The following is a 26,212-nucleotide window of genomic DNA, read 5'->3' on the forward strand; positions in this document are numbered from 1 at the left end:
GGAGGCGGCGGGAGTGGGACCGGGGCCGGGCCGGGGCCGGGCTCCATCCCCGCCGCCGCCCGCCTGGGCCCTGGCGGAGCCGGCGGGGCTGCCGGCGCCTGCCGGCTGGCGGCTCATCCGGTCGCGGCCCCCCTGCGCTGCGGCCTAGCGGCGGCCGGGAGGCGGCGGCGGGGGCCTGGCTGCCTGGCGCAGGGCAGGCGCGGCCCGGCGCCTCGGCCGCCTGCGCGGGGCCTAGGCCGGCGCGTGCCGCGGGTCGGCGACATGTCGGCGGGCGGGGGCCGGGGCCGGGGCCGAGGCGGCGGGGGCCGGGGCCGAGGCGGCGGGGGCCGATCGCCCCGGCGAGCCCCGCGGCGCAGCCTGCGCTTTCCCACGCCGCCCGCCGAGCGCGTAGCTGCCGGAGGGGAGGGCTCCGGTTAAAATTAGTAAGTTTAATTTCACGAAGTTCGAGGCGCATGGTTGCTTAGCAGCTGCTGGCTTGGATTGGAACAGATGTTTTAAGCTGTCACTGGTGCTAAAACTGTTCTCTGCCTTATTAAAAAATAAAAAGGAAATAATGTTTGCCTAGGGTGAGACCGGTCAGAGATGCAGGAAGTCGCGCGTCGTGTTATCGAAGGGAAAATATAGTGCTGTCTTCATATGTAGCCAATATCTCTTCTGAAAGAAACCTTGCTTTCATAAATTGAAGAATGTAGATCATAGTCATCCAGTACTCCAGGTGCTTCATTTATACTTGCTAGCTTATATTTTTTTCCTGATGTGTAATACATCATTTGAACTGAATAATTTGAAAGCTTGCTTAATTCAGTTTCAGTAGTGAATCTTGGTAAAGGCTTTATTGCTTTATCTTAGAAGCGTTTATTCGTAAGAAAATTGCAGTGGTTACATTCAAGCAATAAGCACACCTTTGCAGGAGTTGTGTCAAAATATCTGTGCCGATGCATATGCTCGATTCTGCTGACTTCTGCTAGAGCAGTACTTTTTGCTTGAAACCTGCAGAGTCCGGTGGCTTCCAAGATCCCCAGTTAGCGAGCCTCAGTCTGCAAGGATAATGTGTGAAGTTGAGGTATCGCTCTGCCTTCTGAACCTAAATTTTTAGAGGAAGTGCTCCTCCTTAACACATTTGAGCAGAAATAGGTGTTTTGTCAAATTGGTTTTCTCATATGGGAGACTTCTACTCTAGAAGTAGTAAGGACTCGGTATAGCCAAACGCTCTATTGATTTTACTTAAGGTGGTGTTTGTTTCCAGGAAAAAAATGATTGCAGTGTTCAAAAGCATGATTGCAGCATTCAGTGTTGATCCAAAGCACTACAAGTAGTTACTGTCAGAAATTGAAACAAGGTTCCTTTAGTTTGCAGTTTTGTATGTTGGTAAACTTGCTTCAATTTAATAATTGTAATTATAGAAATGTACCTTTTAAAACAAAAGAGAACTTATTTATTTGTAGGGAAAATGACATCAAAACCTTAAAGAAGCCATTTGCATGTGTAGTTGTTACGTTTTTAGAGAGATGTGTGAGTTGAAAAAGTCTGGCTTAATTTTGCCTAAGCTAGGTCTTCTGTCAACATAGCTGTGGGGTTTTTTGTGGGGGGAGAAGGAGATGGGGGAGGTGGTAGAGACTCAGAAAATTAAACCTTTGCTTGACATACCTCCATGCCTTAAAAATTTTAAGTGTAGACCATGTCTTGATTGCCAGCATCTTGGACGGGGGACAGTTGCTAATATTAAGAGGTTCAGTGCCCACCGACATGTTTTTGCTGGCATATTTGGATGACAGCATCCTAAGCATGATTGTCCATATGGTATCTTCTGCTATTGCTGGTAGTAGTGAAGTGATGCAATCGGATAGGTTCTCAGTATGGGAGCATCATCACTGGAGATAACACCACCTTTTCCTCCAGCTGCCATCCATATAATCCAAATAAGGTTTGATATTACCTATGGATATAGGCATGTCGGAGCAGCTTGATTATTATGTGACATATAGCTTTGCAAATCTGGAGATGACCCAGATACAACTCTGTGCGGGCATTAAAATAGTTATTTTCTTCAGCTGTGGTAAATACTGCCTGACTATATAGTATCTAACTAGCTTCACTGGAGAGCCCCAGAAATCTTGGGACTGGTTACTGTATTTGACTGTAGATCTCTCTTCAGAAATGCCTCAGGCCGGCCTCAGCTTAGATGACTTCTTGGAGTACTTTCTCTTTCTCTCTCCCCCCCCCCCCCCCCAATTCCCTCTCTCCCTTGCCTCCAATGAATTCCAAAACTGCTGTTCAAAATCAACAATCAATTCCAAAATTGCTATTCTATAGCTTTCTCTATGGATGAAGACACTGAAACTCAACTTGCTGGAGATAACTAGATGTGGTATTGCGGTATTGCGGTTAAAGGAAATGGTTAAGATTTTTTTTTTTTAATAAGAGGAAGTGAGAGGTGAAGTATTCATAATTGTGTTACAGATTTGTGCTGACTAACTTTCTGCAGATTTACTTTTTAGGAAGTAGAGATTTTTAAGGGATTAAGAATTTTCTTAACAGTTACAAATGCCACATGAACGTTCCTTACTTCCTAAGGAATGATAGCAGTTGTTTAAAGCAATTGGAAACCTGATATTTGTACTATATAAATTTCAATGTTGATGCCATTTAGCTTATGGCTGTTAATTGTTCATCATTTCCTGTTTGCTGACCTTTTGTGCTGTTGTTGTCTTCTGAAATAGTTTAAAGCTTGTTATTTTTAAAATAGAGTATCTGGTTGTTTTTTGCTTCTTCATGATAGTGATATGGAAAGTATGAAATGTAGTTACTAAGGTCATAGAGGATGATAAGAAATAATTAACATTTGACCTGCATGGAGTTGAAGGTTTTTATTTGTTTTATTAATTTCTTTTTAGAAGAATGACTCCTACTGCTTTCAGATATATATATATATAATATATATATATATATATTTTTTTTTTTTTTAACTAGGCCGAGTCTTAGTCCTGAACGTGGGTATGTTATTACTGTGCTTTCTTTCCTGCTTTGCTCATTCTGCTATTAAGTATTTATCTTTAAATATCCAAGTTAACAATTGTATTACTGCATTTCCATGTATTTGGAGTATTTGTTCAAAAAAGATAAATCTGATTGATAACAATGCTGTTTTGTTGGTATTTGAAGTTCAGCTTTTATGTTTGTGTGCAAAATTTTTTCTTAAAATAGCATTAATAGAACAAATTCTTTTGACTCACAACTCAAATGATCATGTAGTATCTAGAAAAAAAAAGAATCTTAATAAATTGAATTCAGTATGAATCGTGTAACTGAACTGAAATCAAAAGGAAAGAACAAAATAAGTATTTGAAACCACAGTGAGTTTAGTATGAAGTCATGATTTAAAGTCATTTAGCAGGTGATTGATTATCAGTTAGTACTTTCAAGGTCTAATATTTAGTTGAGAGTTCTGGATTTTTACCTTTTTTGAGAGTGTTGCTTGTCAGCCATTTTAAAGGTTTAATGAGTCCTTTTTCTATTTATTTCTTTTTCTGCAGCAGTTACAAGTCCATATTCTTGTTGAAAGAGCAAACATATTTTGAGAACTGTATTCTTCTATGATAAGATGATGAAAACTAGACGAGATTAGCCAAGATGGAATAGAAATGAAATCCTGCTCTAACCTTTTACACTGGATTGGTATGAAGAAAAATATTCTAAAAGGTCCAAAACTGAACTAGGAAGGACTTTACAGAGTCTAAATGTTATGCAGGACAGCTGTAAACCAATTAATAAGGGCTGCTATGTTGCTTGGGCCCTAGTGTAGTTCCTCAGCACAAAGTAATGGAATTCTGGAAGTTGCGAAGGTCCATAGGAGAGATTTTAGGTGTCTGGCAGAACATGCCAAAATTTCCAGCTGCCAGGGAAAATTTTGGAAGGGCATAGTATTAGATCACCCTTTTCGCTCTGAGCTCTGCGTTGGAGCGCAGACCTTTGGGCTGAGAGGAAAAACTCACAAATAATCTCATTTTGAATTGTAAGGGTGGTACTGGGAGGAACAAATAATGTTCTCAAATCATCAGGAAGTGTCCTAGGGTAGGGAATTGTTACTTTTACTGCTTGACAGATATTAGCAGCTCTTTAAAAAAAATTAAGGTGACTTGATTTTGTAAAGAAATAGTGAGTTTCTAGTATATTAAAAAACGCAATGATATCTTTTCAGATATACAGAGAGAAATCCAGATGGACTTATTCTTCTGCATCATGAACAAACACCTATAGTCATCTTGCATTGTTTGTTTGCTTAAAAATGTGGATATTGCCTGTTTTTCCCCTTTTACCCCCTCCAATTCTTCTTCATTTGCCCTGCCATCCAAAAGCACATCCAATTTTGGTTGCAGGAGATTTTAAGATCTTATTGCAGAGGAGATGCAGCTGAAAAGTCTAACACTTTACATTTTAGACTTAAAATAGATAGGACAATCCCATTGTCTTATTTTCTTTTATTAAAATCTTGCTTTATACATTACATTTAAGGAAACTAAGTCTTAATGGCAGTGAAACTCCTCTTCATTTTTCTTTGCATTTCAACTACCTTGTATTTAATTAGTAGAACCAAGCACTTGTTTAAACAGGTGCTACAAGCACAAGCAGACGATACAAATTTATCACATACGGGTAGTGTCAAATCAAGCATATTTCTTTCCTCGTTGAGGTAACGGATCACTAATATGGAAAATGTAGCAGATCCTTTACCTGTTGGCCTTAGTAAGGCTTCCGACATTACCTCATCTGGTTGTATCTATATGAACGATCTAAGAAAGTATGATTTAGATAAAATTACAATAATGAAAGTGGATGGATAACCATATTAGGGAATAGTTACAAAGATCTCATTGTCAGACTGCAGTTTAGCAGGATCTCACTGGGGTGTGTCTTAGCTGTGGTTCTCTTCAGTCTTTGCATTAACAACGTAGATGATGACTACCGTGTGCTTACTAAATTTGTGATGATACAAATGTGGGAGGAGCTACAGAAATATTGAGGAACACAGACTTAATTTTGAGCTTAACAAATTGGAGATGTTTTCTAACAAATTTTGGTGGTAGCTGAGCAAGTATGACTATAAGGTACTTTGTGCTTATTGAAATGTAAAATACAGGATGAGGAGTAAAGAGATAGCAAGTCTGCAGAAAATGATCAGAAGAGGTTATGGGACATGAAGAGGTAAATTTGAGTCAACTACATCCCATTGCAAAAACATAAGACGTTATGAAAACATGAGCTGGGTAATGTAAGGTAAAGTAATCCTTTTGCTCTACATGGTGTATGTCAAGATTCATTTGAAATATGTCTGATTCAGTATGCTCTTCAAGAAAGATGTGGACGAAATGGAGAGAGATCAGATCGGAACACTGAGAATGATCAGAGGTGTAGAAAATCTGACCCATTAAAAAAATGGGAAGGCGATAAATATGTTTTAAAGTAAGTTAATATTATGAGTGAAACAACTTTTTAAGTATTTAAGACTGTTGTAGAGAGAAGGTGAATAACTTGCCCAATTCAGGGTGACTACAGAGAGCAGGAAGTGATGGATTAAATTGTAGCAAGAAAAATTCAGGTTAGCTCTCAGGACTTCCTGATGATGAAGATAGTTTTTTCCAGTGTTTAACTATCTGAGGAGAAATTTTTGAATGTAGTTCATTAGAGACTTTAAGTAAAGATTGGGCAGATATCTCCCAGGAGCAGCATTGGTACGGTAGATCTTGCTTTGGAACAAGAAGGTAGACTAGACAATTTCTCAAGGTCCTTCCTAGCCTTGTTTCTTCTGATTTAATTTATTTGCATTTTAATGTCTTGGATATCCAGGTAGCGATACACTAGGAATTAAAATAAACTATATACTTTGGGCTTTGGACATACTGATTGACAAATAGTGTGGGGAGGAGGGGATATGTTGCTTAGCTTTAGGAAACATTGGACTGACTTTTAACACTTTTAATTTCCATTGAATTAACATGAAAGCGCGGTATCTTTCAAACATTTGAACCTTTGTGCTTGAAAAGTGATATGTCTTAAACGTAACTGCTACTTCAAAAATATGACTCAAAATGTTCAAGTCCTATAGAGAGTGTCCAGAAGTTAATTAAGTAGACACTTTCAGTCTGTATTACAGCTCAATCTGTATTGGATCATGGGAACAATACAGTTGTAGTTGAATCTATTAGCATAGTATATATACACATAGTTTATATACACAAATATAAAATAGGTATACCTTTTTTACAAGCCCCATATATGTAGTTGCAAGCACCATTACTCTAATTACTGTAAAGTCTCTTGATACCTGATCCTAGAGTAGGAAAGCTGTTAAATTTTAGCCATCAGTAGTATTAAACTATAATAATTTGCCCGTGTGTGATAGACTGCTGATTGCAGCAGCTTGCATAGCTGTTGAAAGGACAAGGCTTCATTCACCAAGCTTTTCTGGGACAAGCCTGTTTATTAATAAACTTAGGCTTCCACAAAACCTATAATATAACAAAATGGTTATAGGTTTCATTGTACCTGGTAGGTTTCACCAAAGATGTTAAGATAAGCATAGTGTGCACTATTTCCTTATGTAGTCACCTTTCAGAGCAGCTCTTCAGTATTATTCACCTCTCCATCCTTCTCAGTGGTTTTGCCTCTTTCAAAATTAGAGATTCTCAGCTGATAATTTCATTAGTCTTAAATGCATGACAGAAATGAAGGATAAGAATATACTTTATTCCACAGAAATCTGGAGTTAATGATAAACCTGTCTTTTTGAATATTTCTTTGCTGTATTTTATTTGGTATAATTTTATAGACTGCCCAACCCCAAACCAGGCATTCAAACTTATTGTAGATACGTTTTAGGGTAAAGTCTTTGTCAACACCTGTTGCAAAGGAAGAACTTTTTTACTGTGCATGCTTTTCTAGTGTGTGGAGAGAATGTGCTGTACTGAACTGTGAATAGTGGTTTTTTATTTTTTATTTTTTTGAATACTAGAAATCTTTGCCTATTTCCATTTACTAACAAAGGTGACTAGCTCAAAGCAAATCCTTAGCTTTCATTGAAATTAAGTCTGTTTGCTGGTTAAATTCATGGTATTTTTTGGCAAATTCATTCATAAATGAAACTTGAAAAGATGAGGTAATTTATTGGCTAAGATGATTTCAACATACATTGTCACAGTTTAATGGGATTTTACTTAGCAGTATTTTATCTCAGGTCCACGGTCACAGTAAAGCAAGTTCTCTTGAAGTAATAAAACCATATTAAATTGCTGCAAAATATCACTTATTTTGGGGATTGTTTACAGATATGGACAATTTGGGGGGATGAAAATATTGATACAAATGACAGCTTTTTTTTGGCCTTTTTTCTCTTCTGAAAAGCAGTGACTGCTTATTCATTTGGAATAAGCTAGGCTTAGCAACAAAAAGAAGGGTATAAAATGTATTTCTATAATATAGTAACATATGCAGATTTTTTGGTATCGTCCTGCATCGTGTCTAAATATTTCCCAGAGCGCTTGCTCAAGGGCATGCAGCAGGTCTGTCTAAAAGGCGAGAGTGAAGTTTAGATTTTCTAATTGCAAATTTGAACCCTGTGTACTATACCATAATATTGGCTTTTAACAGTGATTGTGTCTGAACATGTGCTTTCCATTATTCCTGTCCCATTGACCGAATGTACATAGCAGTTTTTCTAATGGGTGTTTTTACATTCTCATCCAACATACTTTAGCCTCATGTAGGAATTAATGTTAATCTTTGATTTTTTGTGATTGTATCTGTAACTATATTGGGGCAAAAGGTTTCATTCTTATTCTTCTTAATGGTGGTATATTCTAGTCCAAAGGCAGTTGCATGGGGTCTTATGTTCTTCTTGAGAGGTTTGTTGTTGGATGTCTTCTTGCAGGTTCCTTCTTAATGAGTGCAACCTAGAGAGTGAGACTGTCTAGTGTTATTTGGTGGTTCTGTGATATTTTCAGATTGATGAAATGAAATCAAATGAAGTATAAATTTTAACTTTTTTTAAAAAGAATGCAGCTTTTTAAGAGATGGGAAAATTTTACTTTAATTTAAAATGCGTGGCATAGTAAATTATTTCTTAATTGTTTACAAAAATCCAATGGTTTACATGGTCTGATAGAAAGTAAAAAAATTCTGAGTAATTAATCTCTGAGCTATAGAAATCATTTGTTTTTACTAGAGTTGGCTGCAGAGTTTCAGATCCAGAAGGATATGTTCACTTTCAGTTGAGAGCTTATCAGTATAGCAGGGACCCATTCTGAAGTGCTGTGGAAAGAAATGCTTTGTAACTTGGTAGAAGTTTGATGTCTGCGTAGTCAGTGGTTTTGTTTTTGTTTTTTTGAAAATAACACTTTCATAGATCAGTTTTAATGGTAGCTTTGCATCATCTTTCTTACCAGAGCTGCTTGACAGCTGTCTAGCAACACACAAAAGAGTTTAGAGGTGACGTCTGGGAGAGTCTTTCAATGTAACGTTGCAGGCCTGAAGCAGCTGGAATCTCATAGCTTCAGCGTGGTATTCCAGGAATGTTACACTAGCAAGACCATTTTAAATTCTTGATTATTTATTTATTTAAAGTTCAGAAACATGCAGTCATTCTGTTTAAAAAAAAAAAAATAAATAAATAACAACAACAACAATAAATGAAAAAAGCTGATTGTAGCCTATTTAGAGGAACAAGTGGTATCAGAAGAATTTTGAGCGGTAGCCAGGCGCAGCAGTTCTCTGTGAGTGCTAGAGAGCTCCGTGCGCCAAAATGAACTGCGTGTGTCGCACCACAATGTTCCTGCCTATCCCAGTGCTGACAGCAGAGCGTGTATTGGCTAATACAATAATAAAAAGCAAAAGCCCACTTACTGTTTTTGTCTTTATCCTATGTAGGGCCATTGCCCTCAACGTCTTTTTTTCTTTCTACAGCACAAAATTGTAGTTTATACGCTTTATCACACTTTCCCACGTGTACAGGAAAGTTATGCTAGGACTGGTGTTTGTGTTTTCTTTCCTTAATGCTTTCTTGAGTAAAACGTACTGAATTTGAGCTGCATAGATCTGTTTGCAGTTTCAGGGAAAGCCTGGTCTCATGTAGCCTGGTTTAAGTGTGATATTGAATGCAGGTAACCGTATGGTGGAAAATGTATTGATGCAAGAAGAGTTAGTAATCAAACAATATCAATTCTTAGAAACGAACTGAGCTAGGGCCTGGGCCGTTGTGGAGTATGGGCACGGCGGCACTGACCTGCTCCTTTGGTGAGGTACATTGTCCTCTTTCTGTCAAGTCCATGTAGGTAGCCTTTATAGCTTTTTAAAAGCTGAAATTTTAGAAGTGTCTGAATGATGTTGTTAACCTTTTGTATTTTGCAGAAATTTACTTTCTTATCTATGGGTTCATCTTACATAGCACGTTAGTAAGAAGGATTACGGTCTTTTTAATGTTGGCAAACAAACAATGGAAGGAAACAAAACTGCCTCTTGCATACACAACTATATTTAGGGGCCTGCCTAATAGATTTTAGGTAGTATTTATCATAAGTAGGAATTAAATCCCTGACACCGTGTAAGGATCTATGTGTGAATGTTTTCAGATATCTGTTTCAGCAAGAATAATCTGTATGTAAGAGCATGGGTAGAACGTAATTTTTAGCACAGAAAACGTCTGACAGCTGCTTTATAGGAGAATAAGCATCTATTGCTAGGAAAAAACAAGAAATAGTATATGTGGAAGTAATGTTTGAATTCAGTCTGACAAATTTAAGAGGTCAGTGGTGGCAAACTAAGTTTTTCCCCTGTCCTGTATGAGAGCAACCATACTGGAATTTAATGGATCACAAACATGTTGTCTGTTAAGCTGTTTTCTTTTAGTTTGTGATCCTTCTTTGAGTAGAGAAAGTTGTATGATGTGTAGCAAAGAGAATAATAGAAATAATCTGAGTTTTGGCAAACTCATGACATCTAGTTAATTAAGACTTTGTAAACTTGAAACATGAATTCTTTAATTTTTTGACATACCTATTTACAGTATTTTTACTTTTGAAATGGTGCAAAGGCTGAAGTGCATACAGACCAGATCTGTGGTGTGTGTTTGCTGCTGTAAGGATACTGAAGCAACTATTACATATCTAACTGATGGTGTGAATGTTGCTGAATTGTTTTATTTTTATTATAAATTCCTCTAGAAGTATTCTAGGTGCGACATTTTAATAATTTTTCCCACAACAAATACTCTTTGTTAGAGTTTGGAGTTTTGGCGCTAGAGAGTGGTGCGTTAGCATATGCCATGACGGTCGTTGCTGTACTGCAGGTGGGAGTTTTAGAGACTTACAATAATGACTGTTTTGTTTTGTTTTGTTTTGTTTTTTTCTTGGCTACCGTTTCTTTTTCAGGTATGTAAAACTTCACTGAGTCTCTCTCCTCCTTTTTTCCCCTGTAGATGCATGTGATGTTTATTGTTAACTCCTTTTCTCTCCCTACCTGAACTTAGTTGGGAAATAGTATTGGAAATGACATGTTGCAACTTATGCTCAAAGCTTTGCACAATAGTAAAAATCTATTAAGTAAATGTAGAATTGTTTCAGTGTTAGAATAATGGCCGTCAAGTAGAAAGTATGCTCTCTCTAGCACCAGAGGGTCATAGTATTTTCTTGGATGTAGATAATAGTATATTAGTTCGCTTAAATGTAATGTATTTTAGAATTTAAGAATCTTTTGTTTATATGTAATTTTTCTCTCTTTTTATTACAATGCTTTCCCAGCAAGGACAAGTTTGGAAGGTTTGCAAAGCTTTTCACCTTCCCTTTGCCCGCTTGCCCGCTTTCAGAATCAGTCTCATATTCCATGACTTCTGTCTCTACGATCCACAAGTCGGTCATAGAATCAATGTGGAAAAGTTTGAACGAGCTGTCATTCCGGTTTACTATGTTGCGTAGGAAAACGCGTAGCGTGTAATTTATAGTTTTGCATGAGAAACAAAACTTCTTTTCAAATCCGTATGAGGACTTTAAAACTAAACAAATGTTTTTAAGAAAATACAATTTGAGCACAAATTGTCATGTGAATAACACTGCTTTTATTGTGTTTCTCACAACTAAGCTCTGTAGCATGGCTCATTATTCAGAGTAGATGAGGAAAAAGTCGTCTGTGTCTGACAATATGCACTTAGTTTGCAAAAGTGGATGTTTCAGTTTGTCCACAGACTCTGTTATTCTGATCTTCATAAGTTACTTTAGAGACTTAAAATTTAGTTGAGACTTCTATTTGAATAAAAATTTAATGACGTTTCTTGAAAGTTGCTTTAAAGCACAGCTTGTGCTACTGGAGGAGTAAAGGAAATGAGCAAATGTTGAGTAAATTTTGATATGATCCTAATTTAAGGAAATTTAGGACTTTGGTCAAGTACTGCTGGTTTTATTGTGGAATGGTAAAGTGTCTTGCAGTTAACATTTTAAGGAAAACTTAAAGGCAGATTGGTGGGACTTAATTTTGTTTCACAAAAGATAAATCATTTAATGTGCCCAGTACTGTCCTCTACAGATGATGACATGACTGAATTTTGTAATGGTTTATTAACTCCAGATGAATACTACACTACCTCAAACCAGGAATAGCAGTAAAAAGAAAACTGCTTTTTTTCTTTTCTTCTTTTAGGATTGAGTTCCCCCCCCCAACGCTGCTCTGCACTAACTGCTTTGAAACTTCCATGCATCTTTTTCAGTAGGAGAGCATCTCTGTGCTGTCTCCCATTGCATATTTCAGCTGTGACAGTCCCTGCACTTTGCCTATTCATTTTATCACGTGCTCACTAAAAAAACAGAAAAGAATCTTTCTAGTTTGTCTTCAGACTTGCAGCTACTGCTTAGCTTTGGATGGATGATTTTATTTTTACCTCATTTTCATTGTATTTTTTTCATAGGCATGTGGTGACCCCAAAGCCAAACCATCCTATCTTATTGACAAAAACCTGGAATCTGCTGTCAAATTCATAGTCAGGAAGTTTCCGGCAGTAGAAACACGCAACAACAATGTAAGTAACTAGATGGCTGTATAAATGCTGTATTTTTCAATATCCATGAACGTTTGCTGCTCAGATCTACGAGACTTTTGTGCTCTTATGGAGCATCTGATGCTGGCAGGTATAGTTAGACTGCCCACCAGGTGTTGATTCAAATGTCTGACGGAGTACTTTCTGACTCTGGAGAGAGAATAATATTATACTGTTCTTATGAATTGTTTTTGTTAGGGTAGGATATTTTGTTTTGTTTTATTTTTAGGTAGTACCTAGTGTTCATTTTTAAAGAACTTTCAACCAAAGATGATATGGGCAAAAATTTAAATTTACTTCCTACCTTACTGTGATGGCAGAAATTCTTAGCTGACCAGGTGGATCACAGAAGATGGAAGTTATCTGACTTCATTTGTGATAAGACGTGACAAGCCGATCAATAAAAGCCAACTGACTGCAAAATCTGAAAATGCATCTCTACCTCACAGATCTTTTTATCTCTGGAGGCAGTCCTCTGGGAATAAAGAATGCATTAGTACATAGGAGAAACCTTGCAAAGTACAAAAATGTGAATCCCAAGGAAATATAATTGTTTCCTCTTCAAATGTAGCGAGGTCAACTGCAGTAAAAATTATCCTTCACCCTTCTGACAGAGCCAATATTGCTGAATTTGACTTTTTAGCCTTTTGGAGATAAAGATTACAGGTGGGATTTTTTTTTTTTTTTGGGGGGGGGGGGGGAGAAGGTGATGCACCCTTGTTTTTCAATTTAAAATCACAAAGAAAAGGGAAAGGGTTTTTGGTGGTGGTGGTTTTTTTTTTCCTGCTTATGTTTCTTTCCAAAGGTGGAAAGTAGAGGTAGGTGATGGGAGTTTGCATGTTCCCTGCATGCACCTACTTGCATGTGGCTTGAGAGGTTTAGACTTGCTTTTAGCATTTTGGTTTCCGCAGATTTTCATTTTAGCAGTGGTAATAAATAGTTTCTTTTACAATACTTCCCAGAGTTCCCATATAATATCTTCGGTAATGGCAAAAAAAACCCAAAAACTTTCCCTTATAAAGGAAATTATTTTAGTAGCAATGTACTTTCTCATTTTAGAACTTGTACATGTTTTGTGTTATTTAATGTTGCTTATCTTAGAATTTGGTTGTGTTAGTAACAGATATGGCAAATTCTTTATCAAATTTACATAAAAAGTAAATCCTTTAAACCGCGCTTGATAAAGCCTTCTGTATTCTCAAAACTTCTGTAGCACAGGTAGTATTAAGAATAAAAGGTTATTATGAACACAAGAACTCATTTAATGACATTGCATGTATGCCCTAAGCATCCTCAGGTTGTTAACTGTGAGTTAGGAGCTTTACTAATAATAGACACATAAGGATTTGGTACTGTGAAGTTTATGGAAATTGATCAAAGTGAACTAAACTGTTTTGACAGTCACAGTTTCTAAAATAGGACACAGTCATGATGTTTCATCTTTGCCTTGCATCTATTTACTATGAGCCAGCCAGACCTGTATTTATGAAGTAAAGGTATCGAAAATATGCACTCTGTATGTATGGGCTTAGTTTAGAATTTAGCATTCTCAGTTCTAGAAAGAGTCTGATTCTTTTTCCACCTGGTGGTTGCAGAGCAGCAGGCGGTTTGCTTGTCTTCAGGAAGACACTTGTAAATAATTTCTATGTATTATATTGGATATCCCAAAAGAAACTTTTACCGTACGTAGATACCTAATGAGACAGAAGTCATGTCAGGTTGCAGAGAAAGTTCTAGTTCTCTTTTGATGCAAGATAAACAGTTGTTCATAAAGCTTAGCTTCTAAAAGGCAGAAGCATCTAGCTCAGGAACAGTTGGGAAGAGGCCAGATTTCCCTCCTTGCGCTTCCTTTGTCTCCCTCCTGCTGCTGGTCAGTGAGCAGTCCTCTGTATGTTAGTAGGGCACACTGATGCATTTTTTTCAGGAGGGAAACAGATGGTTAGAGATTTAAAGGGACAAGAAGTTTTTTTGGAAAATGAAAAAATCAATTAATAAAACATACTGAGCATTATTACAGAAGCAATAAAGGAGAAATCATAACCTGTGTTTCTTCCTGGTAGTGACAGTTCCAGGACAGTCTTTCAAGGAGGCTGGGTTTTGTACTTTCAAGTGCAGCAGATTGCCGTTGCTTAGTGTTATGCATCCACATGTTTAATAATAACTGTTGCAATGTCAGTAGGTGATGTCACCAAACAAATAATTTTGCATTCAGTTAAAGAGTAATTCATGCTTGCTTTTGGATTTTTCAACCTATTTTAGCCTACTACTTTGTTTTCCTCCTGTACCATCGTTTACAGTGTTTTCTGTACTAGAGGCGAAGAATAAGTTTAACTGAAGAGCGTAAACAGTCTCTCCTGCAATCAAATGGGGGCCTGATTTTGAAAAGTCTGCGTTTTTAATCTCTCTGGAAAACAAGTGAATCTGTTGCATTTTGCTATTTATAACTTTTACATTTTTATTCTGGAGAAACGTGGCTGCTGGGTTTGTTCCTCCTTCCATGTTTGGCATACTGAGTCAGACTAGAACGAAGTCTGGCAATCACTGATTTTCAGTATTTTAGTGAAAGTTGCCGAGCGGTTCAAATGGAGAAGGAGCACCGAATGAATCCTTGCTATCAAGGCAGAAAGATAAAATGGAGTTGTCAGTCTTCTAAAAGATTGACTATAGATAACTCTGGACCTCATCAGTTCCCAGTTCTACTCTCTCATTGTCAGAGTGCAGTCCCTGTGATCTTGTTCTTACTGTTTCTCCTCCAGTCACCTTTTTGAGCCTTATGGTTCTGAAAACGTGCCGTTAGAAAACAGAGCTCTTCAGTCCGCTGTTGATGGTGTCGACCAGCAACATAGCTTAACTCTGCCTTGTTTTCAGTTACCAGTTCTAGTGGCTCTGTTAAGTACTTCTAGATTAACACTCATCTGATATTTGGAAGGGAGTATTAGTCGCATAAGCATTCATCAGAAGGATTGAGAGAGAGAGAGACACAAGCATTTCATTCTTGTATTTGAAAAGGAAACTATATAACAATGGAGAGTATTTATCTTGTGTGTTTGTGAAATCTTAGTACTGTTATTTATTTTAAAAGATTGGGTTTAAACGGAGAATTTGGGAGTAGCAAGCAGCGAATAGCATCGGTTACCAGTATCAAAGAATTGACAAGTTTTGTTTCTCCTTCTAAATTGGAGAAGCCTTGCAAAGCTTTTTGGTACGATCGTTCTTGGTCAGATCAGTGATATGATTGTGTTAGAACTGACATAGGGTTAGAATTTGTTTCTACTGAAATTCCTTGAGTAATTTCAGAAGAAATGTTCCAGAGTAAGGGACACTGAAGCAGACTAATTTTTATGTACCGTTTTTAGAACTCATCCTCTTATAAGGTGTACAGGCACCTTTTCACTCCAGAGGAGAACATACTGAACTCCAAAAATGTAGTAGGGCCTAAAAATTACTGTTTTCTTAGCAAACAATAACATCTAATGCTTGTGTAAGGCCAGAATAAAGTACTTTATCATGCGGAACTGGGGATGTAGAGAGATAAGCTGTAGATTTTCTGTGGAGTGTGTGTAGGATATGAAAAATCTGCTGTCTTCACAGATAAAGAGCTCTGTTTATGTAGCAGAACCGGTCTCCTTTCTGCTTTCCCAAACAGCGCATATGGAAAGTAGTGAGAATTTCTACATTCTTGCTAAAACATATGTTTTGTTTTTACTCCGATTGCTCCTCAGCAATTTTTCTGTAGAAAAAATTACCTCTATTTTGAAATGTCTTCTAGAGAAGTTGAGACTTAGTCATTACTTAACAGTAAGCAGACTAATGAAATGTTACTCGGAAAATGTTACTCGGAAGTTTATAAATGAATGGTTAGTGAGAGAAATAGCTGTGTATTTCAGCTACTGTTGATCTTTTAATAACTACTTTTCAGTAGTGTTCTTATCTATTCCTTTGTGTTTTGGTCTGGCTACATGCTCAAATTCTTAGGATGCAGTATTTTGGGGGGGGGGGGGGGGGGGAGTTATTTCCCTGAGTAATCTGTAACCTTTGTCTGCTGTATTGTGTCAGCGGGGATTGGAAGTGCGACCAGCCAAGAAGGGGTTACAATCAGTGAGAGTGTTCTCAGCCTGTGTGAGTTAGGGTCTGTAGTGCTAAGTATGGCAGGCCGTCGAAGACGTGTAGGGGACGTATGGGCTGTAATGCTAATACCTTACCTGTTTCAAACTGCAGCAGCTATGTGTTACTACAGATCTATCTTTATTTATTTATTTATTAGCTGTTACCACACAAAATATCAGTGGTAATTCAACAGCAAAGATGCACTGTTGTTCTACTAATGAATAAGTAACAGCTTAAACGCTTAGAGATACCAATAAGCAAGCAAAATGGAAACTACCGATGCAGGACTCCATCCTTGTTCTTGCAATGTTGTTCTGCAGCCTTGTAGTGGTTACTGATTTAGTGGGTCCATTTTTAACAAGAGATATAAATTAAATTTGCTTTAAATATATATTTTTAACATTTTCTTCGTGAATATTTTGACGTTTTTCTTTTAGATCTCAATATGTATGTGTGGGCTGCTGACTGTCTCTTTTACCGTTTCACTCCATAGTGATTCGGCTGCATGACAAATTAGCTGGATGTGGGAGAGTTGTGGGCATAGATGGCTGTACTTCCTCGACCAAAGCTTATTGGAAGACATTAATGTATGGTTTTAAAAAATGTTTCCTTATATAGTAGTAATATTTAAATCTGGACATTATAACCAATGTTGATTTTAATTTTGGTGGCAGGTGCTTCAAATAATTTTTATTTTTTAAAACACCCAACTAAATACAAATAATTTTTTGCTTTTCAAGTTGCCACTTTCAGGCCCTGAAAGGAGTACAGTGCCTCAAGGGAAATTGTTGTTTGTTTCATTGTTTGATTTTAATGAAGCTTACTAGTATTGTGATTTGCATGGTGCTAGTGGTGATAATCTAGAAATCAATTTTGGGGAAAAAGTAACTTTGGGGTCTTGGCTGTGCTCCCTCTTGTAGTAATAGTCTTTTTAAAACTTCATTAAAAAAATCAAGGCAGCTACTTTTTAGGAAACAATACAGAAAATAACACCTATGGCAGTGGGTTCTTAAAAGTAACTTAAATATAATAACTTATATCCTCCCAAGTTGGTTAGCTTATCACTAAATATTTTTCTGCAGCTTTCTGGAGTGCTAGATCTTTGTCTCGGAGACTTGCTCTTTCAGACACTTTATTGCTGTCTTAAGGTGTACTCCAAAAAAACCAAACCCCCCATCTTCTGTGACAAAACTAGCTGGCTTCCTGGCCAAGAACGCGCACAGACGAGCACCCTTTGCGTGGAAGCGGATGTTCTGCTCACCTTGCGAGGCTACCTGTGAAACTCTGGTGTTGCTTGATGAACAGACATTGCTGAAGGGACCACAAATGAGATCTTTCTGTCTGTCTGTCTGTCTCTCTCTCTCTCTCTCAATCAGTCCTTACAAGGGACTTGCAAAGTTAAACCAAACAAGTCTTGTGTTATTTTCTGTTGATTCATAGTATATGAAATGCCTGCAAGGGAGTGATTGTATGTAATACTTAAACTAATTGCTGCATCCAACTAAAAAAAAAAAAAAATCCTCTCCTGATTTGATGGTTGACAATTGAAGAGCTTGCACATTTAAAAAAAAAAAAAAAAAAAAAAAAAAAAAGCCCTCTCACTGTTACCAAAACAGTATTTTTAGTTAAGTGGTGCTTTGAGATAGCATTTTAAAATCAGTTTTCATGCATCTTAAATGAATGGTTCTTTCATAATTTCATGCCACAAACATAATTTGCATCTAGAAATGCGTCTGGAGATGTTTGTCCAAAACATTTTTATTTGTACAATGTCATAGCATAGACTTTTATTCTGTAAACGGCTGCCACAATGAGGTCAAGGCCTGTGACCAGTGCTTGGGTGCTATGGTAATGTGTAGTGAGCTTAACGTAGGAAATACTGAATGAACTTATGAAAAAGAAACTGAGAGAATAGGAAAATGTTCCTTATAACTTAGTAGTGGATCAGTTTCTAAAGAGGAGTCTCGCTGCTCAAAAGCAGGCTGTCTGCTGTTGTCCCTATGGGCAGTCCTGCAGTCGGTGACTGTTGTGGAGGGTCACAGGGGCTTATTTCTGTTTTAAAATAATTAAGTTAGTGCTAGAAACTTAAAAACAAACAAAAAGCAGAAGTTATAATACAAATGCATTAGTCAATAAACATGTTAAATATTCTATAACATCTGCCATTTTGGAGGCTGCTTTTAATTGCAGATAACAAAACCAAAACACATCCATCGTTCTCCAGTTCAGTTACAGAAAACCTAAAACTCGTTTTCTTCATTTGATTAGATCCATGTTCTCTCTCCACCATTCTGCTCTGTATCTCGTAGATGCAGAATTTTATAGCCTTTTTTTTTTTTTTGCCAATTCACTTCTAAATCAAAATGAGAAAGCCAGCCAGACCCCTTCCAGATGTGCTCAGCAGCAACTTATTGCATATATTCTCAGTCCATGAACTCTTTGACTTGTTCAAATGAGTTGAATTTTAAAAATCTTCCATCTAAGGACTCTACAAGCAACAGACATATTGAATATAATAAATGACAGTAAGAATACTGTCATTTAGTGATTATTTCCCCCATCTCAGAATTTTAACAGTCAGAATCTGTAAAACTGTTTTTTGGGTTATAGATTTCAGTTACTAAGAAGTTGATGATGTGTTGTGTGAGGACAATGTAATATTTACTGTGTAGGTTTGTAGAAAACAAATACAGTATTTAATGGTCAGACCTAAAGAGAAATACCACACCAATGTACGAATGAGAAGATTTCCCTACCTACTATCTCTTCCTAGATCATTACATAAGATATTTATTTACACGCTATTGGTACCAGTCAAATAAACATGATAAAATAGTTACAGTATTAGTTATCCTCTTTTTCTAACAGAAAACCCTCTGAACAACCATTTCTAGTTATCTCATATTTCTCCTCCCATATCTCCTCTTCATATTTATTCACATTATTAATATGCCAAAGTCTGTGTCATTATTCTACCAGCCGTTATGCTCAAATAAGTTTAAAGTGAGGCTGTCTTGCAATTTCTAACTTGTTATACGTTTGATGTCCTTTTTCTGTGTACAGTCAGTTGTATAATTTTTTTTTTTTTTAGTTTTAATATGAAGAAGAAAAAACATAAAGCAACTTGGTAAAGTTCAATTGCTGCTTTTGTAGGTAGCACGATTGACAAAATGTCAGTTTCACGCTCTGGTATTTGAAAATCTAATTCATAAATAAAATTCCAGTGCCATTGGAGACATAGTCGATATTTTGCCTAATAAATAAATGATTTCGGATTTTTCCTAATCTTGCTCTCTGACTTTTTAATGTTAAAACTTCTGCAATGCAGTGTATTTCTGAAGCCAGCCTTGCCTTATTCAACAAAAACAGTATTGTCCTTGCAAATATATTTTGTACTTCAAATACTTTAGGAATGAGTAAAATATTTTTATGTTAAACTAATCAACAAGGCACGATTATCTATAGTTAGAATAATCTTTTGTTGATCGTAACATTTTGAAAGTTCCTTATTTCTTCAGCTTATCCTATTTTAAAACTTTTTGCTCAATATTGGAAGCAAAAATGTTTGCTGCTAAGTGAGCATTACAGGCTAAGGAAAATCACCTCAAACCTAATACAAAACAAGATAGCACTACGTATTTCTAAACAGCTGTTATGAAATTAGTAATGGAAAGTCTTGTTGCAGTGGGTGTGGAAAGAGCTACACCCGCGTTCCGGAGTGTTAAAAATGCCAATAAACATCCAAGACTCTACGTGCTGTAAGCTGTACTTTTAAATATCACTCGTCAGACAGCGTTGTACGAACTAACCTGTTCGCGCCGTACTGATGTAACGATAATTACAGTTGATACGTTGTTTTACTTTTATTTTGAAAATTTAAATAAAAATTTGCTGATACCCTCAACCCTCAGAGTCCAAAGTACGATAAACTAAACTGTGTAAGGATGTTTTTAGCATCATTTCAGTATAAATATTTCTGGGAAGATAGGCAGCTAGTTAGCGGTGCACAGCAGTGATTTGTTAATTCTTGGCTCGGTAATGAATGCCTCCCTGTGTTCTTTTATTGATTGTGCAGCTTCATGGAGTTTCTGAAAAGAAGTGCTTCTTTTACAAGGGTAGCTTCTAGCACCATCTCCTCTCTTGCCATATCTCTACTTTGTGTTATGTATTGTGGCCTTGGAACAGTCAAGTCCTACAGAAGCGAAGGTTTTATTCCTTTTTGTTAATACCAAACATAGGTATTTAGATACAGAACCCTAAAACCTTGATAGGCTCCCTTAACATTGCTCCTTGGTTAGTCTGAGTCAGGACTGCAGTAGGAAAAAAGCGCTTAAGCATAGGTGTAGTAGTATCGCCTGTTTTCATGTTCTCTCTGCACTAGAGTCAATTATGATTTGAAGAGTTAAATTTCTATCATGCTGTGATATGTACAGGTTTCTCTTGAAGAGACATTTCCCCTTTCCACCAACTTCAATTGTGTAAGGTTGCTTCTTTCTTATTTCCTCCTCATTTTTAAATCTGTGTGACCTCTTCTCTGCTGCAGAAGTCAAAATGCAGCTAGGGGATTCAGTGTAGCATTCAGTATCTTATTTCTGAACAGTACTGTGTAGTCCGTGACTGAACGTTCATGAAGTGACTCCTTGAATTCATCCAGTTCACGCTTGTGTGTGTTACACAGAAATAAACCGTTTTTTGGCTTAGTGTTTTTAAAAATGAACCACGTACAATTCTTAAATGAGTAAGGATGAAGAATAAAACCAGCTCTCCTAGATGCTGAGCTTTCATTTTGTAGCAACTACTTACTGAAGAAGCAGCCCTGAAAGTACAAAGAGCTCTTTCTTCTGGGGAGGTTCTGGACGAAAGACACAACTTTACTCTAAGGTTGCTAGAACTATGTAGACCTCCATGAACCCCAGACACGGCGGATGATGATTCTGGATGGTTTATTCTCTGAACAGGTTTAAGGTTCAAAGTATGTATTGGGAAACTTGGTAATAAATTTATACTGAGGATCAACGTAGAACTCGTTGGACTTCTGTTTGAAAATTGATTTTGTGCTGCATCAGGTTATTAAATGGAAATATTTGGTCTCCTAGCGCATGAGATTTTCAGGAGAACTTACAAAATGAATGCATGTACTTGCACTCATTTTCCATCTAAAGTTGAGGTTGATGAGTATGTGAAAGAAACCAAAATAACATGCGAGGCAAGCATTCAGACCTTCAACATTAAATCCTTTGCAGCGGCATGAGAATAGGTGCAAGCGTTTTATAACGTTGCTATTCAAATTGGCTATGATGGAAATCTTATGGCTAAAGGCATCAGAAAATCAGAATCATTTCTAAAAATTCAGAAAAAGAAGCAAAATACGTCTGAAAAATATATGGCATACAGTACCTCTTCCAGTTGATTTGTTTTTGTGAGTTTAGTGCTTTACATAAAACTGAGAACACAGAGTACAGCGTTAGAGAGAGGGAGGCAAAGAAGAGTATTCGGTTCTAACCTATGTGAAAATAAGCTAACCAGTCTTGAAATGATTTATTTAATCTTTTTGTATATAGTTCATTGCTCTTGCAGAGGAAGAAAATCCTGTTTAGCTTGAGCAATCTTTAAATGGAAATCGTAAAGATTTTTGGCGGGAACTTTCTCATAATGAGTGTTACGACTGCTTTAACCCTTTTCAGTTCACATATCAATTAAGAAACCAACTAGCACCTGGGTTTTGCAAGTTAAATAATTGGATCCTTGTGCTGTGAGACTGTAGTACATAGATAAATGTAATGGCTGTTCAGTAATGTATTCTTAGTTGTAATTATTTAAATGAGCTGATTCCTCTGGCATATTTTGAAAAATGTAAATTAAGAGATTTCAATGTCGATTTAAAAAAAATCCAGGTGAACGATGTTATGCCTTTGTATTCACATTTGCCTCTTCCATTTTATCCACCAGTGTCTAATGCTAGTGTTTTGCTTCTTTTTTGTTTCTTTGTTTATTTTGTTGCTTTTGTTTGAATGTATTATTGTGTTTTATGGAACTGGTCAAAGAACCGTTACTGTATTTTATGTTTGTATCTACATTTTATTTTGCATGCTTAACGTGGCTTTGCCTGGATATTCTTTTTGGTAAGTTCAGAATTTAAAAGCACAATGTCTTTCTGTAGTAAAATTGTGACCTGCCACCTTCTTTTCTCCCACCTCAAGTAATGTCATTATTTTTTATCATACTGATTTGTGCTCATATACTGTTCTGCTTTTGCTAATTATACATATGATAACACTGTTTTCCTAACTTCCCATTTTTGTCTTTAGCTGAGCTAAACAATATGACTTTGGTACTAATGTGTACTAATTTGACTTTTATCTTCAAAATATAGTCAGCAGTTATTAAAATGATCTGTTTTGAGGACTTTGTGTGTATTTAAGAGACACAAAGAAACTCAATCTAAGAAAGCCATGTTAAGAATTCTGTGTGTAGCAAGCCTGGTGGTTAATCTGCGCAGCACAGGTATTTCATTGGTGCATTTTTCAGCTGTTTTCTCAAGATCCTCTTAGAACAGTGTACGTGTCTGTTTCTCTTTTAGCAACAGCTTGCTCAGCTGCAGAAGGAAAAATCGGAGATTCTGAAGAACCTGGCGTTATACTACTTCACCTTTGTTGATGTTATGGAATTCAAGGTAAGGTAGAGCAAATGTTTCAGAGTAGTTCTGTCGCAGCAGGTTTCTGTCTTTTTATTTATAAAATAGTACTTCATAATGAAATAGCTGAAACCGTAGTTCTATTTAAAGCAAAAACATAATCTCCATCATTAAGCATAGTAAACCGACATACTTAGATCTTTTTAAACTGAACATTGTTCCGTTGTTTTTCAAGGACCACGTTTGTGAGCTGCTGAACACTATTGATGTTTGCCAAGTCTTCTTTGATATTGTAAGTTTCTGGTTTAAGAAGTGAAATTTTCAAAAGCTACTCTTTAAAATGTTTATGATCATAATTCTGCACAGAGAATTAGAAGTACTTGATTACGTTAGCTCAGTAAACATGATATCTTTAGTTATAAATGCAACAAAAATATAATCTTCGGATCTCTAACTTTTTTTAATGGCTCGGAATAAGATAAGATATTTTAAACAGACTACATATGGATAGTGGTGACAATATAGTTTTTATATGCTATAGTTTTATATACTATATAGTATACTATAGTATATACTGTAGTTTATATATATGTATCTCTATGTACTACTATAAAATATATTGATATTTCACATATTGTACTGTATATCGTTTGGTTTATTGCATCTGCAAGTTTGCTTTCTCCTGTCAAAGGAGTACTAAGATATTTGTTGTCATCTCTATGCTTAAGCCATGTGAGGCTCACAACATAGAAATATCACAGGTGTGTCACCTGGGAGATATATGAGGACATCACTTTTCTACTGTGGGCTAAAACAGTACAAAAGCAGCTGAAAGTGTTAGGTTAAAAAAAAAAAAATCGAGCGTCTTTTTGTTTGGTTTCAGCTTTCTTTCCAGATATTCATAATGCCACCTTGTTAATTCTAGTCATTGTTCTTAACTTTGACGGACTTAGTTTCATAATATGAAGAAGGAGCAGGTTTATGTATCATGAAAAGTTCTCAACAGGTCAGAGGGATATGTGCTGTCTTAAATTACAAAGTCTTTTAAAATACAGTTCATAGGCAGTTGTTGACCGCTTGGGAGCGTTCAAGAAAAGCTTTTCTATCAGCCAGCTAATCAGCGATACTTGATCTTGAAAAGACTTATTTGTGTGTTTGCTTTCAAGAATACTAGTAGTTCTGGGGACTTGGGTGAATTCATTAAGATTATACAAAGTCTGTACACAACCAAAACAAAAACTATGATGAAGGCAGTCCGTTGTGTGTTTAAAATGTTGAGGTTTGATGGAGAGAGTAAAGTAAGTTTTGTGTTCTATCCTGAAAGTTTTACAGTGGAAAGTAATTGTTTCTTATCTCTCAGACTGTAAACTTCGATTTAACAAAGAACTACCTAGATTTGATTATAACCTACACAACCCTAATGATATTGCTATCTCGGATTGAAGAAAGGAAGGCCATCATTGGATTGTATAATTATGCTCATGAAATGACACATGGAGCAAGGTAAAAAATTTGTTGCATTGAAAGTTTTTTGTTTGTTTGTCTTTAAAGAATAACTACAACTGAGTTAGTTATTTGTTGTTGCTTTTAGTGACAGAGAATATCCACGCCTTGGCCAGATGATTGTGGATTATGAAAATCCTTTAAAGAAAATGATGGAGGAATTTGTACCTCACAGTAAAGTATGTAACTTCTTTTCACTGGAACACAGTAACCTTGACAGGAAGAAGCAGAAATAAAGCAGTAAATATGTGAGGGCTTTGTTCTGTTCAAGAGCATTAGGTGTAAATTTTACAGGGGATTTGAATTTTATTCATAATGGATTTTTGGGGGTGGAGACTGATTATTTTCTTAAACAACAGAAACAATAGAAGTACAGCAGTGCTGGCACCCATTGGTAAGGATCCATGTTACTCACTAAAGAATAAGAAAGTGATTAAAAATCAGTTGTGGGTCATCTGGTTTGGATTTGTAGCGTGAAATGAGGGAGATTCCTAATGTTTCTAGGGAACAGTTTTTGCAATTTTAACATCCTAGTTGAATGTGAGGGGTTTTTTTTGGTTTGTTTTCTGTTTTCTAATCTGTGGGGTTTTTGTGCTTTGGGTAGTCCTTAAACTGATGATCTTGGAGAGCAGCTGATCACCACTGCCTTTTTAATAATATTTTCTATACTCAAAGGCTGATATCATGTACCCTGCTCAGCTGACTTCGCTTGGTTAAGTGAACCCACTACAGCCTTTTTGCACAAACGTTAAGTGTATATTCTTACACAACTTTGGATTCTCCCCAATTTGTCTACGTTTTTTTTTTAATGTAGGACAAAAATAATATTACAGTGTAACACAGCCCTCCCAGCACCTAATACAATGAAACAGGTACCACTAAGATCTTTTTAGTGATTTCCTTAAAGAAATTTTCAGAATGAAGGATGCCCTTAGAGCAGTATTGTTCTGTTAATGGCAGTTTATAATCCACTGTAATGTCATACATTTATTTTTCCCTATATGAAAACTAATTATATTTTCCATATTTTCCATATATAGTTTTGGAAAGTTTAGACAGAGCTATACTTGGACCTCTCTAAATTTTCAGGTTCGTTGTAAGTTCTGAAGTTTTAGTTTCCTTCAGGTTTGGCAGCCCCGATTTCTGTGAATGTTATCTGTAATCTTTCAGTTGTTTATATCTTGAAATAGTGTTGATTTGGACCATGTCCACTACAAAGCTGTGCAGAAACTCATGGTTTAAAATGTTTTTCCAGACTGAGTCAAATACATTCTAGGAGTGGTGGTATTTGTTGTTGTTGTTATGTGGTTTTTTTTTTCTTTCCCCCTAACCAGTTGTGAACCAGTTCTGTGGCGATTTATTTAGGCCATATGAGAATACCTTAAAAAAGCATCATTAGCCTTGTCTTTCTTGCAGTGAGATACTTCACTAAGTAATCTTTTTGTGTGCACTTTGGAGCAAAGATGCTGCAATTCTCAGTATCATCTTTTTTCTGCTTTCTTATTTAATAATGAGCAAATCCTGTTAAACTGTTGTGTTAAACTGCACACTTAAATTGTCCTTCCATCATCTCACTACTTTACAGTAACCTGACAGCTGTGTAGCACTTTAAACTGACTTTAGCAGAAAGCCTCTTAGAAAAGCTTTAGCATAAAACTTTTTTTTCCCCCGGGTTGATTTTTCTTCTGGTTTAGTGCTTACTGAGCTGGCTCCTTAAGGAGTCGTACAAGCACCAGTATTGATGCAGAAGACAGGGAGAAGGTGCAGGACTACACTTACTTGAATAAGCTTAAACTGTTATGAAGATGCTCCCAGACAGTTTGTATTCTAAATAATTACAATTTGGCAGCCAAGAGAGAAGGACATACTAAGCGAAGTGGTAGAGAAGAAGTAGC

At 36.6% G+C, this 26,212-nt stretch overlaps 1 protein-coding gene across 5 annotated transcripts in view; it reads left to right on the plus strand.

Annotated features, from left to right (window-relative positions):
* The window catches only part of NCKAP1 (NCK associated protein 1), an 80,563-nt gene that overhangs the window by 13,592 nt on the left and 40,759 nt on the right, over positions 1 to 26,212 (plus strand). For 2 of the 5 annotated variants that reach the window (XM_009676329.2, XM_068948364.1), the window contains exons 2-7: positions 10,788 to 10,805; positions 11,945 to 12,055; positions 22,761 to 22,853; positions 23,050 to 23,106; positions 24,175 to 24,317; positions 24,406 to 24,496. In XM_009676329.2, the coding sequence (XP_009674624.2) occupies positions 10,788 to 10,805; positions 11,945 to 12,055; positions 22,761 to 22,853; positions 23,050 to 23,106; positions 24,175 to 24,317; positions 24,406 to 24,496 (513 nt within the window). The remainder of the gene's footprint in view (positions 1 to 10,787; positions 10,806 to 11,944; positions 12,056 to 22,760; positions 22,854 to 23,049; positions 23,107 to 24,174; positions 24,318 to 24,405; positions 24,497 to 26,212) is intronic. The other 3 variants (XM_068948365.1, XM_068948366.1, XM_068948367.1) reach the window with 3 other exon arrangements.

The sequence above is a fragment of the Struthio camelus genome, chromosome 6 (assembly GCF_040807025.1).
Source record: "Struthio camelus isolate bStrCam1 chromosome 6, bStrCam1.hap1, whole genome shotgun sequence".
Taxonomy (NCBI): domain Eukaryota; kingdom Metazoa; phylum Chordata; class Aves; order Struthioniformes; family Struthionidae; genus Struthio; species Struthio camelus.